Genomic DNA, 12,965 nt, shown 5'->3' with positions numbered 1-12,965 from the left:
TTTTGTTTTATTTTTTTGAGTGTAGTTTTTTCTTCACTGATTTATTTTTCTTTAATAACTGGTGTAAAACTTGACCTTCCCAGAAAACTTTAACTGAATCTCCAGCTTAATTTTTAATTTTTTTATACAGAGTAGATGTATTATTATTATTATTGCCACTACTAGTTTTTTTATAGTTCCTTTGTAATGTTACATAATTAATATGTGTGTGTGCACCACCTCCCTACTAATACTGCAAAGATGTTTTGTCAGAGGCTATAACTTTTCCTTTTTTGTCTTCTTAGTACTGTCTGCTTGATTTTTTTTATATAGAGGCTCAATTACCACTTAATAGGGAAAAAAATGAATGAAGGCAACATTAGAAAATACACATTAGAGAAATATATAAAATAAGCCTGGTTTATTTTTTATAAGTTAACCTGGTATTTCTTTATAGGTTACTGGGCCATATTAATTTTCTAATGTTAGGATTCCTTATAAACAAAAATTTAGAAGTTTAGTGTAATGAATTAAAATTTTCAAGTAGATTTCAAGATTATTCTAAATAATAATTCATAACATTCTTCTGAATTGTCATTTCTGAAACAGGATTTGATCATATCCAGACTTTTTTTGCCTTAACTACTATATAGTCAGTCGGTAACTTTTATCATTTATTCATTCAACAAATGCTTTTTGAGCTCATAGTCTTACATAGAAGGTAACCACCCTTAGGTAAAAGTCAAAGAATTTATATAAATTGTACTTGACACAAATTCCAATTATGACAATTTAAATCTTTTGTCAAATTCACATATATAGTATTCTGCTTCATTAATTTACATGTGATTAGAAAGGTTTTATAGCCTCCAGGAGGTAATGAAAGGTCAATGTAAGCAGCTTTGTTTTGTTTTTTTGCAGTCTTATGTTTTTTATTTTTCTCTCAAAGAATGTTGCCATTTTCTGCTTTTTTAGGGGAAAAAAATACAACTCTTTCTAGACTTTATCTGTATCCAAGTAACTATTTACCTTCAGTCTATTCTGGGTACTTTAGCCATTGTTGTTAACTACTTCATGCAAATGCATTTGTGCTCCCACTTTGGTTTTGAACAGCCTACTATGTCTTTTGTTGACTTGCCTCTTCATGGCTTTCAAACACCATGAGGCGCTTGGAATTGTGCTAAGAAATACAGAGATGAATTAAACATGGCCTGGGCATGAAGAAAGGACATTGGAGCTTGGTAATGAAACATATCTGAGAATTTTCTAGAAAAAACAGGGAAACAGCGTACTACAAATAAGAGATGATATATTCAAAGGGGGAATATATTTCCATTTATAAAGTGTTAATTCCTGGAGTACTTTCTTTGAGTTGAAGAATAACCAGATATTTTATTTTGATAGTTACCACAGATTTGCTTTCAGAAGAAAAACAATGTGAATAGTCTTTTTCTGGAAGTTGTGTGTCAGTGTCTCCCAAGTCTCACCGACTTAGATATTATCAAAATTTTTATTTTTAATATCTCATGAAAGAAAAATATTTCTCTTTTAGTTTTTATATTCCTGATTTTTTTGTGAAGTAGGGAATCTCTTTTTCTTTTTGTATTTGTTTTATGAACTCCTTTTAATATTCTTCACTCAACTGTTAAATTTCTTGTCCTATTACATTATTTCTCTTTAAATATTAGAGATATTAACCCTTCTTATATTTTGCAAATATTTTTCTCAGTATATTTCTTTTACTTTTTTGAAATAGAATTTTTTTTTACAGAACTCTTAATATTTTTTGCAGTCGATTCTTACTTCAATGTTGTGTCTCTTAGATACTCTTCAACTTAAAATTATTTTAAAACTACTCATTTCTAGAATGTTTAGTTTTATTTCTTTAGCTGTATATCTTCACACACTTGGAAATGTTATTTGTGTCTCTTGGTAGGCAAGATCGTGGGATCTAAGTATATTTTGATCATCTGATCATCTCTTGCCTTACAACCATTCATTATACACTCCCTTAGTGACATGAAAATGTGACCATTAGCATTAAATTAGGTGTATTTCTGGGCTCCATTTTTTTCCCCATTGATATATTCTTTTCTTTCCTAGATCACTCACTCACTATTTATCCTCTGTAAGTTTGTTTCATCATAATGAATGGAAATAATAACATCTACCTTGGAAGTTTGTGAACAGTAATGATGTAATGAAGCTCAATTTTTACCACATGTTTTGGTCATAGTAGATGCTCAATAAATGTTTGTTGCTGCTATTGTGGTTATTTGTAATAACTATACCACTATTATTATTTTTGTCAGAATCACATTATTTTATTTTCTGTTGCTTCTTGGAATTGATTTGTATTTGGTAGGGTAAGAGCATGTATTCCATTGTTGTTCTTTTATCAAAATATCAAGGTAAATATGCATCTCTGAATTTGAGAATCAGCTTCCCCACATCTCTGTTGAGACAAAACACACAAGAAGCCAGTTGGTATCTTGATTGGAATTATAGCTTAATATGTAGGTTAATTGGGTAAGGATTGACTAAAAAGAATTAAAATTTTAAGAGATGCTGACATTTGCTGTGGTTTACTTCATATTTGGCAATTACCAGATTTGCAAATCATATTACACATTCGTCATTTAAAATGAGAGGAAACAAAATTGTTTTTAAGGATAGCTTAGAGCAATCAAATTTTGTGCCTAATATCCTTTTAAAACTTTCTCAGAATTAGTGTATTAAATCTCTGAACGATAATGTATTGATAAATTACACTGTTTCTAATAATGTGAAAATAAGGGAGAATTATGTATGGGTGTATTAACTTGTCCAAGGCACTGCATTGCTTAAAAGTGTTGCTCGGAGTGTGGCCCATGGACCAGTTTCTGTCCTTAAGCACAAGATGATTACAGAAAGGAAAAGTACACATTTAGTCAGATTTCTAGCACTAGAGTAATTTATATGTTAATTCTCATAGTTTAAGAAAATGGATTTATACTTTATGTTATTTAAATTTTATTATTCTAATAGTATTAGTTCTGAAATAGTTTGGAAACAAAAGAAAATAAGTCAAACAGAAAACCAGTCCTTAATCACAGGTAGTTTGACAAGTACTTGGAATAAAAACCTTGCCTCTAGTTGATCTAAGCTGGGATCCTCCCCAGTGTCTCTGCATGTTCCTGCATAATGGCTACTTTTCTGTTCCTCTAATTTTGTAATTTAATTCTTTAGTTAATTTATGTCTGTCTGCCAGATTTTGCAGATTGCTTTTGAGAAAGGTTGTAGCAATTTACCTTCCTAGTAGCAATTTAGGGCAGGGCCTTTTCTTAGCACTAAAGTAGCCAAAATTTAAAAGTGTTACCTTTAAAAAATACTGGGTAATTTATTAGTAAATTTTATTTCAGTTTAACTTACATTTTCAATTTTCAGTACAAAATTGTCTAGTTTTTCTTATCTTTAGTGATTATGATTTTGTTTCTCTATGTTAGTGTTCCATTTTATTGCTTATTCATGTACCTGTTGGAGCCTTGGCGCTTCAGTTATCTACTTGCTTTTTTGTATGTACATATGTATTAGCCTTTTCCCCACTAATTTATATGTTCTCTTACATTTTCCTTGCCTTTAATCTGTGTTATTTTTAATTTTTAAATCTTCCCATATTATTTCTAGAATTATGTTTAAGTTTAGGAATTCTGTCAACCAAAGAGTTACCAAATATTCATGCTGTTTTAAAAGTATTTTAGGGAAGTGAATTTTCACATTTCTTGCATTTGTTCTTTAAACCCACTAAAATTTACTTTGTTGTATGTATGGATTAAGGGTCTACATTATTCTTTTCTTCAGATGGCTATCTAATTATTTATTAATGTTTTCTGAGTCATCATATTCTTTTTTACTAATTTACCTTGCCATCTTTATCATATAGCAAATTTAGATTTAGTGTTTTTTCCCCTATTGATCCGCATTAATACCAGATACATACAGTATTCTACATAATGTAGGCTTTTAATATTGATAATATTAGCTCTCCTTTCCTGGCAGTCAAAATGCTAGCAGAAATTTTTCAAAATGTTTCTAGTTATTTCTATGTGTTATTTTTCCAGGTGAGTGTTTGGTTTTGTGTTCTGGCTTATGTTTGAGAACTAAGATGACATAGGATTATATTGTTTTTGATTCTGAAAAACATTGACTGATGTATGTGGCAAAGTGATATTAACTTTTATTTGAAATGTAATACGTGCTTCTAGCACAGTATTTTTCTATTTCCTGCAATTCATGTATTAATTATCACACTTCTGTATCTTTTTTAACAGCAGATTCAATTGTCATTATAAAGAGCACTTCAACATTGTTCATTTTATTAACTCGAAAATAAAAATACACATTTACAAGATTCACAAATACATGCATAAAAGTTGTATTTGAATAACACATTTATTGTAATTTCTCTTCCTGACATAATGAAGCTCATACTCACTGCAATTTAGTTAGAATTTTTGCCATCAGCAATTTAGTTAAAATTAGATTATTTTAGTTTTAGGCTTTTCACCCCCTTTGAAGCAGTGCTATGGGAAAAAAGGAAAACGACTTCTATTTTACTTTGATTGCATTTGTGGCTTCAGAAAAAAACAGTTTACACTAATGTATGTCTTAGGGAAAGCCATTCTTTAATGTCTGGGGTTGCCACCATGAATATTATGGCGGTGACTCCTCTAAAGTTCTCAGAATTTACTTAAGGGCTCACTAACTTTGGAGAAAGCAGATAGCTATTTTCATATATGTTGTCCAGGATTAATGAAATAATTGAGTTCAGCCATTAAAACAAAAGATTCCCTTACATATATCAATCATGACATCAACATACTATCCTTGTGGTCAAAAATGCAGGGGTGTCACTATTTTTTAAGACTCTATCATCATATTTCTAATTTCTATTGTAGAAGTACTTTTTGGTATTTTCTATTTAAACTCCTAATCTCATTCATAAATCTGTCTGCTATATTACAGAATCATTTAGCCTGTGCTTAAAAACTACTGTCTCTCACTCCCCCTCCTTTGTTTTGGATAACTTTCATTGTTAAGGGTTCTTAGGGAATTGAAATCTGATATTTTTTGCTTTCTTTAAATGATCCTTATTTAATATGTCAGAAGACAGTCATCATGATTCCTCAAAGTCTCTTTTCCCCGTCCTGAGCAGACTCTTCTGAATTCTTACAAAGTATGTAACAGCTTCAAATAAAATGTGCTTTCCCTGAATAAATACAGCATGCCAAGTGCTCCCTGACCATGAGTGGGAGAAGAGACTGTATTATTTCTCTTGACACACTTGCATTTTACATCTCTTTTGCTGAATTACCAAAGCGTGCCATTGTATAAACTGGAACTTATATTCTCTAAACCACTTTATTTTCATTTAGTTCTTAGTAATTTGAAAACACTAACTTGGCTACATCCAAGGATTTTTCTTGCTACTCACAGTTGCCTGGCTAGTAACATGTCTTTCTTTTTAACATCACAGATAAGTCCCTGTAAACAACTTTACTAGCCGTTTGCCCTTCTGACTGAATTCCAGTATTCTTCTGTTCTGGTACACCCTTGTTTATCTTCATATTTCTAAAAACTTTCCTACTTAAACTTATTACCTTAGCACTCATCCACAAACATCTAAATGTCTTGCTAATGACTTGAAAATGAATAGTTCTAATTCGTTTTTCAAGGGAAAGAGGCTGTTTTACATTTTATGAAGAAGAGATGTTTTTGAATGTCACAGAGGGTTTAGTGCATCGATACAGCTTACTAAGTTCCTCATGTCTTTTCTTTAGGCTTTCTTCTAGAAAGTGTGAAGAGAATGTGATTTATAACCCATGCCAGAGGATATTAGTCTTTTCTATCAAGAAATTGTATTGTATTTGAATAAAATATATCATAATGAGATCTTCTTTAAAGACTAAGTGAAAAGTAATTTTCTAAAATAGATGGAAAAATTATGTTCGATGTTTAATAAAAATCACCAAGTTTAGAAACTTCTTATATATAGGTAATTATTAGGAAAAGTGAGTAATTGTTAACTGGAATTACTAAACAGTGCTAAGAATGACTTGAAACCATGTTATATTGGGGTGTATTGCATAACATGTGTTGTTTACATTGATTTCTTTTGTGATTTTCTAAAAAGTGAAACATGTTCTATTAATATGTTCCTGTGCTGAGAGACTTAATTATTTTTCATGATAGTTCCAACTGAAAATGTTTTACAAACTGGCAGCAAAATGAATTTATATTGTCAGCTAGTACCCTCGGCTAGTCTGTGTCACCAAATTCTTTTCTTCTATACATCTTATCATAATGTGTGCCCTCACTGTATATACATTTACAATGATACTTTGAAAAAGCATCCTTTAGGAAAATTAGGGATAATCTACCCGGTTAACATAGAGCTGCGAGTCTCAGGCTGAAGGAAATCTCTGTGAGGGTAGCAACTTCACATCTCCCCTATTTTTGGATTAACTGTGTATTATTATGTAAAGACTAGAGTGGTGTTATCCAGCACCATATCTGCTACTCACATGTATCTGACTGTTGAGTATCTGAAAAGTGTCTAGTCTGAGTTGAGATGTGCTGCATGTGTGAAATGAACACCAGATTTTGAAGACTAGATATGTATAAAAAATAGGAAATATCTCAATTTTCTACTGATAACATGTTGAAATGATATGTATAGCTTACACAGAATATAGTACCAAATTAATTTAACTTTTTTTCACATTTTAAAATGTGACTATTAGAAAACTTAGAACTTCATCAGAGACTCATGATTTATTTCTTTTGTACAGCACTGTCCTAGTGTAGTTGATTACCTGTGAATAAAGAATAACTATATATTTATAATCGCGAATTTTAAGGACAGTTAATTAACTCTATATAGTATTTATTTAAATTATTTTGCATTCTCTTTCTGTATGCATCATGATTGTTTGTATTCCAAAGCTGTGCTTATTTCCTGTACCTGCATTAGCAAACACCTGCCCCCACCTCCTGGCCCACTGATTTTAATGTGTGATAGTCTCCCCTTTTCGCAGGGGATATTTTCAAGACCCCCAGTGGATACCTGAAATTATGGATAGTACCAAACCCTACTTTGTACTGTTTTCCCAATGCATACATACCTGAAATAAAGTTTAACTCATAAATTAGGCACAGTAAGAGATTGACAACAATAATTACTAACAAAATAGAATGATTATAACAATATACTGTAATAAAAGTTATGTGAATGTGGCCTTTCTCTGCCTCTCAAAATCTTACTGTACTGTACTCACCCTTCTTGTGATGATGTGAAGTGATTAAATGCCTATGCGATGAGATGAAGTGAGCTGAGTGATGTAGGCATTGTATGTAACATTAGGCTACTACTGGCCTCTGATGATATATCAGGAGGATCATCAACTTCAGATGAGTCTGGATCATGGAGCCATGATGATGTCAGTGCATGGGGAAATTTAATATTTTCAAGCCACAGTTGACCATGGGTAAATGAAACTGCAGATAAGGGAGATTGCTGTCTACATACTTTAGTATCTTCTGAAAATCTCAGATCATTCTGTGAAATTATTTTTGCTTATTCCATGCCAATTTCTCCCTTCTCTGAACTTCTTTTGCTTCTATAAAGAATATCAGAAAGCTAACATTTAATTAGATTCTATCTTAAAATAACCTCTAACAGTGTGAATATATTTGTTAGACACATTTTTGTGAGGGGTGGTAAAGCATACATTCTTCTGTTTTCTCAAAAGTGATCATCTTCACTGTGCAACAGACCGTCAGTGGATGGCTGGTTAATAATTGTAAGGGTGGTCATTCTTCTAGCTCCCTAGTGCCTTGATAGCTATCAAAAAAACACAAAATGTACTCTTATGATTTAAGATTATCCTTTACAGAGGGAAAAAAAAGTTATTCTTGCCCTGGTCAGGTAGCTCAGTTGGTTAAAACGTCATCCCGATACGCCAAAGCTGCATGTTCCACCCCCAGTCAGGGCACATACAAGAATCAACCAATAAATGCATAAATAAGTGGGACAACAAATTGATGTTTCTCTCTCCCCCCTCTCTCTCTCTAAAATTGATAAATAGAAATGTTAAAAAAAGAAATTCACTTTATTTGCACTTTTTGTCATCTATAATACCACCTTTGTACTTTTTATCTATAAAATATCCTTTTTTTACTTCTTTTTTTAAAAATGGTCTTTGAATGTTCAGGATGATGCCCGTCAACTCTTTGTGCTTGCTGGAGCTGCTGAAGAAGGTTTTATGACTGCAGAACTTGCTGGAGTTATAAAGAGATTGTGGAAAGATAGTGGTGTACAAGCCTGTTTCAACAGATCCCGAGAGTACCAGCTTAATGATTCTGCAGCATAGTAAGTAATTGTAACTTTAGAACTAAACTATCATGAATAATTACTCTCAAGTCAAATATACCTCCAAGTCAATTTTATTGTGGAATTGGCTGACACATTCTTATACAATTCAGGATATTCAGAATGACAGCGTTTTAAAACTCTCTCCTGCATATTTGTAGATAGCAATGTTGTTATTTCCTTTGTGTTCAAAAGTGTCTCAAGAGAGTCATGCTTTATGTAAGTCTAATTGAAACATGTAAAATGGGACTGTTTCCAGTATATTCCCAAGAAAGTAATTGGAACCTCCTGAAGTTCATTCTGAATGTGGGTGTATCTCTACTTTTCCTTGGACTAGCCAAAGGGGAGGGTAACTGATTTGGGTTATTTTTGTTATACAAATGATAGCCAAGAAGAGTTACTTGTCCAGTGACAGGCACCTTGAATAACAGGCACCCCTTTTGAAGAGGCACATGGTGATACCAAGATGTTTTCTCACTGAGTAATATAGCTCTACACTTGAAAATTGTGAATTGCGTGTGCCCTTTTGTATTAGATGTTGCTTACAGATATCTAAGTGTTTTTTTGAAAGAAAAGTCTGCCCTGATTTTCCAGATGGTGGCCCAGAAAGTTAGTAAAACAAGTTGTGATGAAACCTAATTGGGGAGCATCCTGCTTGGTGATCTACATAGAAGAAAAAAATAATTTGTTTACATAATTGGCACAAATACTCAAAAATGTCAGGTGTAATATGAGTAGCATTAATTGGTCTTAAAATATGCTGTGCACTCACTTTCCTTTCCAAGTTTGTGCCATTTTCTTGGCAGAGCTATTGGCTCTTAGGGACACAAGTGAGAATTAGATTGACAATAACAGGCATTAAAGGGTCTATGTAAATATACATGTTTTGCCACAGTGAAAAACATGACTGTGCTTTATGATCTAGCTTTATGATCATATGACATGCAAATGATAGAGCATGTCATTTATTACACATCAGAATACTTAGTGTGTGTTACAAGAATGATTTAGTGTGAATGATAACGTTTCTTACTGAGTAGGTAGCCTGTCTCTCCAACGGGTGTCACTTCTACTAAGAAATAGTACGTGACTCACTGAGTAGGTGCTTGCTTCCTTGTTTTATGTACTCATAATATGATATATTTTCTTTCATAGCACTCACAGATTTACATTTATTTTGAATTCATCTAATTTTTACGTATATTAAGACTATTTGATTATCTTCTGTCTCTGCGACTAAAGTGTAAATTCAGTAAAGTCTGTTTTATGCACAGCGTTCTATCTCCATTGCCTGACACACAGTCATCACTTGATATGCCCTTGTTTAGTAATGAATGAATTAATAAACTAGACTTTACAGAGGCTAGAAATTTAAAGAAAATTATTTAGAGCTAGAACACAACTCTTAGACCATAATATTGCTTTGGCACCACGAGTACCTGCAGAAGAATAAAATGAGAATCAATGTTAAGAGGAGAAGACTGCTCTGAGCTGAGCCCAGCAAGAGGAGCTATTTCAGTAGTTTAGGGAACAGTAGATTGAAATATGTTTCCCCATCTGGGGTGGTCTTCCTGGACTCCTCAGTCTCTTCACCAAGACCCTCTCTCGTGGGTACAGTGCTTAGACATGCATGGAGAAAACTACAGGGCCCGGCAGAAGTAACACTTGCATGCGTGTGGTTGGTAGGGAAATAATATGGGAATGATAATTTATAGTTCTAATTTGAACATTTCACCTAAAATATCATACGTGTGCTTGAGTATGGTATTGTTATGTTACAAAATTACATGCTTATGATTTTGTAATAAAAGATTTTGTGATAAAAAAAGACCCTGTATATTGCTTTGGCTCCCTGGTATTTCATTACTGGTAGCTCTGACCTTAGATAATGGAGTCATTTTTCAAGAAAGGAGAAAATCATAGAAATCTTTTTCTTCATTGTAATTACAGGGCATTTTTTATTTCCAAGTTCTTGACTGGAGATGGGGGCGTGCTGCAAAGTTGCCCATTGAGACTAACCACCAGTTTACACTTTAAATTTTTGAACATTTAAAACAATTGGAATTTTTCACAGTACCTATTTTTGTCTTGTTGAAATACAAGTGTGCATTATTTTTAGAGACTGTTACAATTATAGCAGTTTTAAGCAAAGAAATGTACTTATGAACAATCAGAAAATTTTAAATAAGAGTAGCTCTGTATTTAATAGGGATAGTTAATAAAATCTTGTGATGGACTTTTAAGTATTAAATCAGGTTTTTCTACAATAAGGTATAACATTACATATGTGGAATTGAAAACACAGATAAAATACTGGGGGATTCACACCAATGCAATAAAAGATAATAAGATTCTTTTAAGTAAGTACAATACAGATAATTCAAGTTATTATCTCTGTGTGTATTCTTGTTTGTCAACACCAGATACATGTACTTAACTGTCTAAAACATTTTTGGTTACTAATTCAGTGTGTGGATAGTTTTCAAATCCATCCCCAATGAATCAAGTATTTACTGAGCTCTTTTTGCTTCAACGTCCCTATTCTAAATGGCTGAGGAACAGTTTCAGAGGGTAACATCAGTTAAAGTTACAATAGTTGGTGCTTCTCTGCCCCTAAACTTATTTTCTAAATTGTCTTTCACATTCTGCCCTAGTCATTGCAAAGCACTGCAGGGATATTCTCTGCATTCAGCTGACCTTAGAATTAATTCCAGGCTTCTCATTTTAGGTTGTACCATAGCCGATTAGTGGCCTTATTTTCTGAGAAAGAAGATGTGACTGTTCCTGCCCCCATACTGTTTTACTGCTTGGCCAGATGTGAATAACATTCCTTTTTTTCTGTCCCATCATTCAGATTTATATTTATACCCCTTAATATCCATGAATTCTCCTTTAACGACTCAAGTTCACATTAATCTCTGCATATGTGGACTTCCTATAACATAGACTGTACTACATAATTTGACGCAAATTATACAAAATAGTTGCATGGTATGTCACCACCATATTTTTATATCAACATATTTGGCATTATTGGCAGAAAATAGTGAATAAGTGATTAAAATCAGTAAGAATGAAAATTTGAATATTTATTTAGAAAGCAAGTAAAATTCCGAGTAAAGGGTTACATGAAGTGTTTTTCTATATGTAACTGAAGGCTAGTTGAAAAGGAACAACATCGAATTTAACCTTTTGGCCAGAGGTTTCCTCACTCTCTTTTCAAAAACCAACTTTTTAAATCCTCAACAAAAGAAGAATGTCTGGAACATAAACATAGCACTGCATCAAAAAAAAAATTAAAATAAAGAATTTTTATAAATGGTATGCAGTTAATTTAGGTGTTTTAAAGAAGTTATTATTAGTCTGTTTTCTTTCCCAATGGGGAAATTACTAATTATTGTCCTCCAGGAACAAAGTACATAACATTAAAAAAATGTTCCAAGAGTTTTGTGGCCAGAAAAGTATAAGCACGTTCATTTCAGTGGGAGTTGTGTAAGATACAAACTTGAATTGGTTGTACTAAATTGTTACATAGAAATATAAAAACTTCCAGTAACTTGGAATATTGCATGCATCAAAATACCTTACTCTGAGTTAGATGATCTTTATTGACTATATTAACTATTAGCATATTGTTTTATTGTTTGTGTTTTTAGCTATTTGAACGACTTGGACAGAATAGCTCAGCCAAATTACATCCCAACTCAACAAGATGTTCTCAGAACTCGAGTGAAAACTACAGGAATTGTTGAAACCCATTTTACTTTCAAAGATCTTCACTTTAAGTGAGTAGCTTCGAAGCATATGATTTATAATTAAGATATAAAACACATTGTTTAGGAAAAGGGCATAATTGTAAAAGTTTAAAAAATTTAGATTTGGAAATTATAAGAAATATTTTCTCAGATGATTGCACAAAAGAATTTTGAGATGAAAGAGTGCAAGAAACATTCTTGGGAATATGTATGTTTATTTGAGAACAAATAGCCTTGTCGATTCCTTTTGCCTATATTTTTCACAGTGATTTAAATAAATACTTTTTGGCTTCTATTTCTAAATAGCAAAGACTGCTGCAATACTGTATATTTTGGGAAATCTCTACCATCTATTTTTAGGTAGAAAGAGATGGGGTTTTACTGATCGGATATATCTTTGTTTACGGAAATACTAAAACTCAAGAGCACCTTTTAAAGATTTTTCTTAAACATTTTTATTCATGCACACTGATGTGATGAAAAATGTTTATTTACTTAGAATGTACTGATTATCAACTTACTGAGGTCTAAGCAGGGAGGCACTGAGTTGTATTGGGCTTCAGAAATGGAGGGATGTTGGAGTTCATTTTATTTAGTTTGCTCATTTTATAATGAACCAGGCTCAGGGAAGTTTAGGTAAACATTACATATTCAGATTTGCAGAGCTATGTTTTTCTTTTTCCAATAACAATTTTCAAAGTATGTCCAAAACTGCTGGACTTTGCTTCATTTAACTCTAAAACAGTAATGATAATTAAGCAGATTTTCTGAAAGCATCTTATAAAAAGGTTCCAAATCAAAGATAAAAAAAAAATAATTAT

General features: G+C 32.3%; 1 protein-coding gene across 1 annotated transcript in view; it reads left to right on the top strand.

Moving 5' to 3' along the window:
- The window catches only part of GNAI1 (G protein subunit alpha i1), a 76,700-nt gene that overhangs the window by 48,512 nt on the left and 15,223 nt on the right, over positions 1–12,965 (top strand). Inside the window, exons 4-5 of the mRNA XM_054564278.1 lie at positions 8,232–8,389; positions 12,046–12,174. Of these exons, the coding sequence (XP_054420253.1) occupies positions 8,232–8,389; positions 12,046–12,174 (287 nt within the window). The remainder of the gene's footprint in view (positions 1–8,231; positions 8,390–12,045; positions 12,175–12,965) is intronic.

Source organism: Pteronotus mesoamericanus, unplaced genomic scaffold, assembly GCF_021234165.1.
Source record: "Pteronotus mesoamericanus isolate MK-2021 breed Mesoamerican mustached bat unplaced genomic scaffold, CSHL_Meso_final scaffold_85, whole genome shotgun sequence".
Classification (NCBI taxonomy): Eukaryota; Metazoa; Chordata; class Mammalia; order Chiroptera; family Mormoopidae; genus Pteronotus; species Pteronotus mesoamericanus.
Note: the sequence above shows the minus strand (reverse complement) of the source record. Positions and strands in the feature narration are given on the sequence as shown.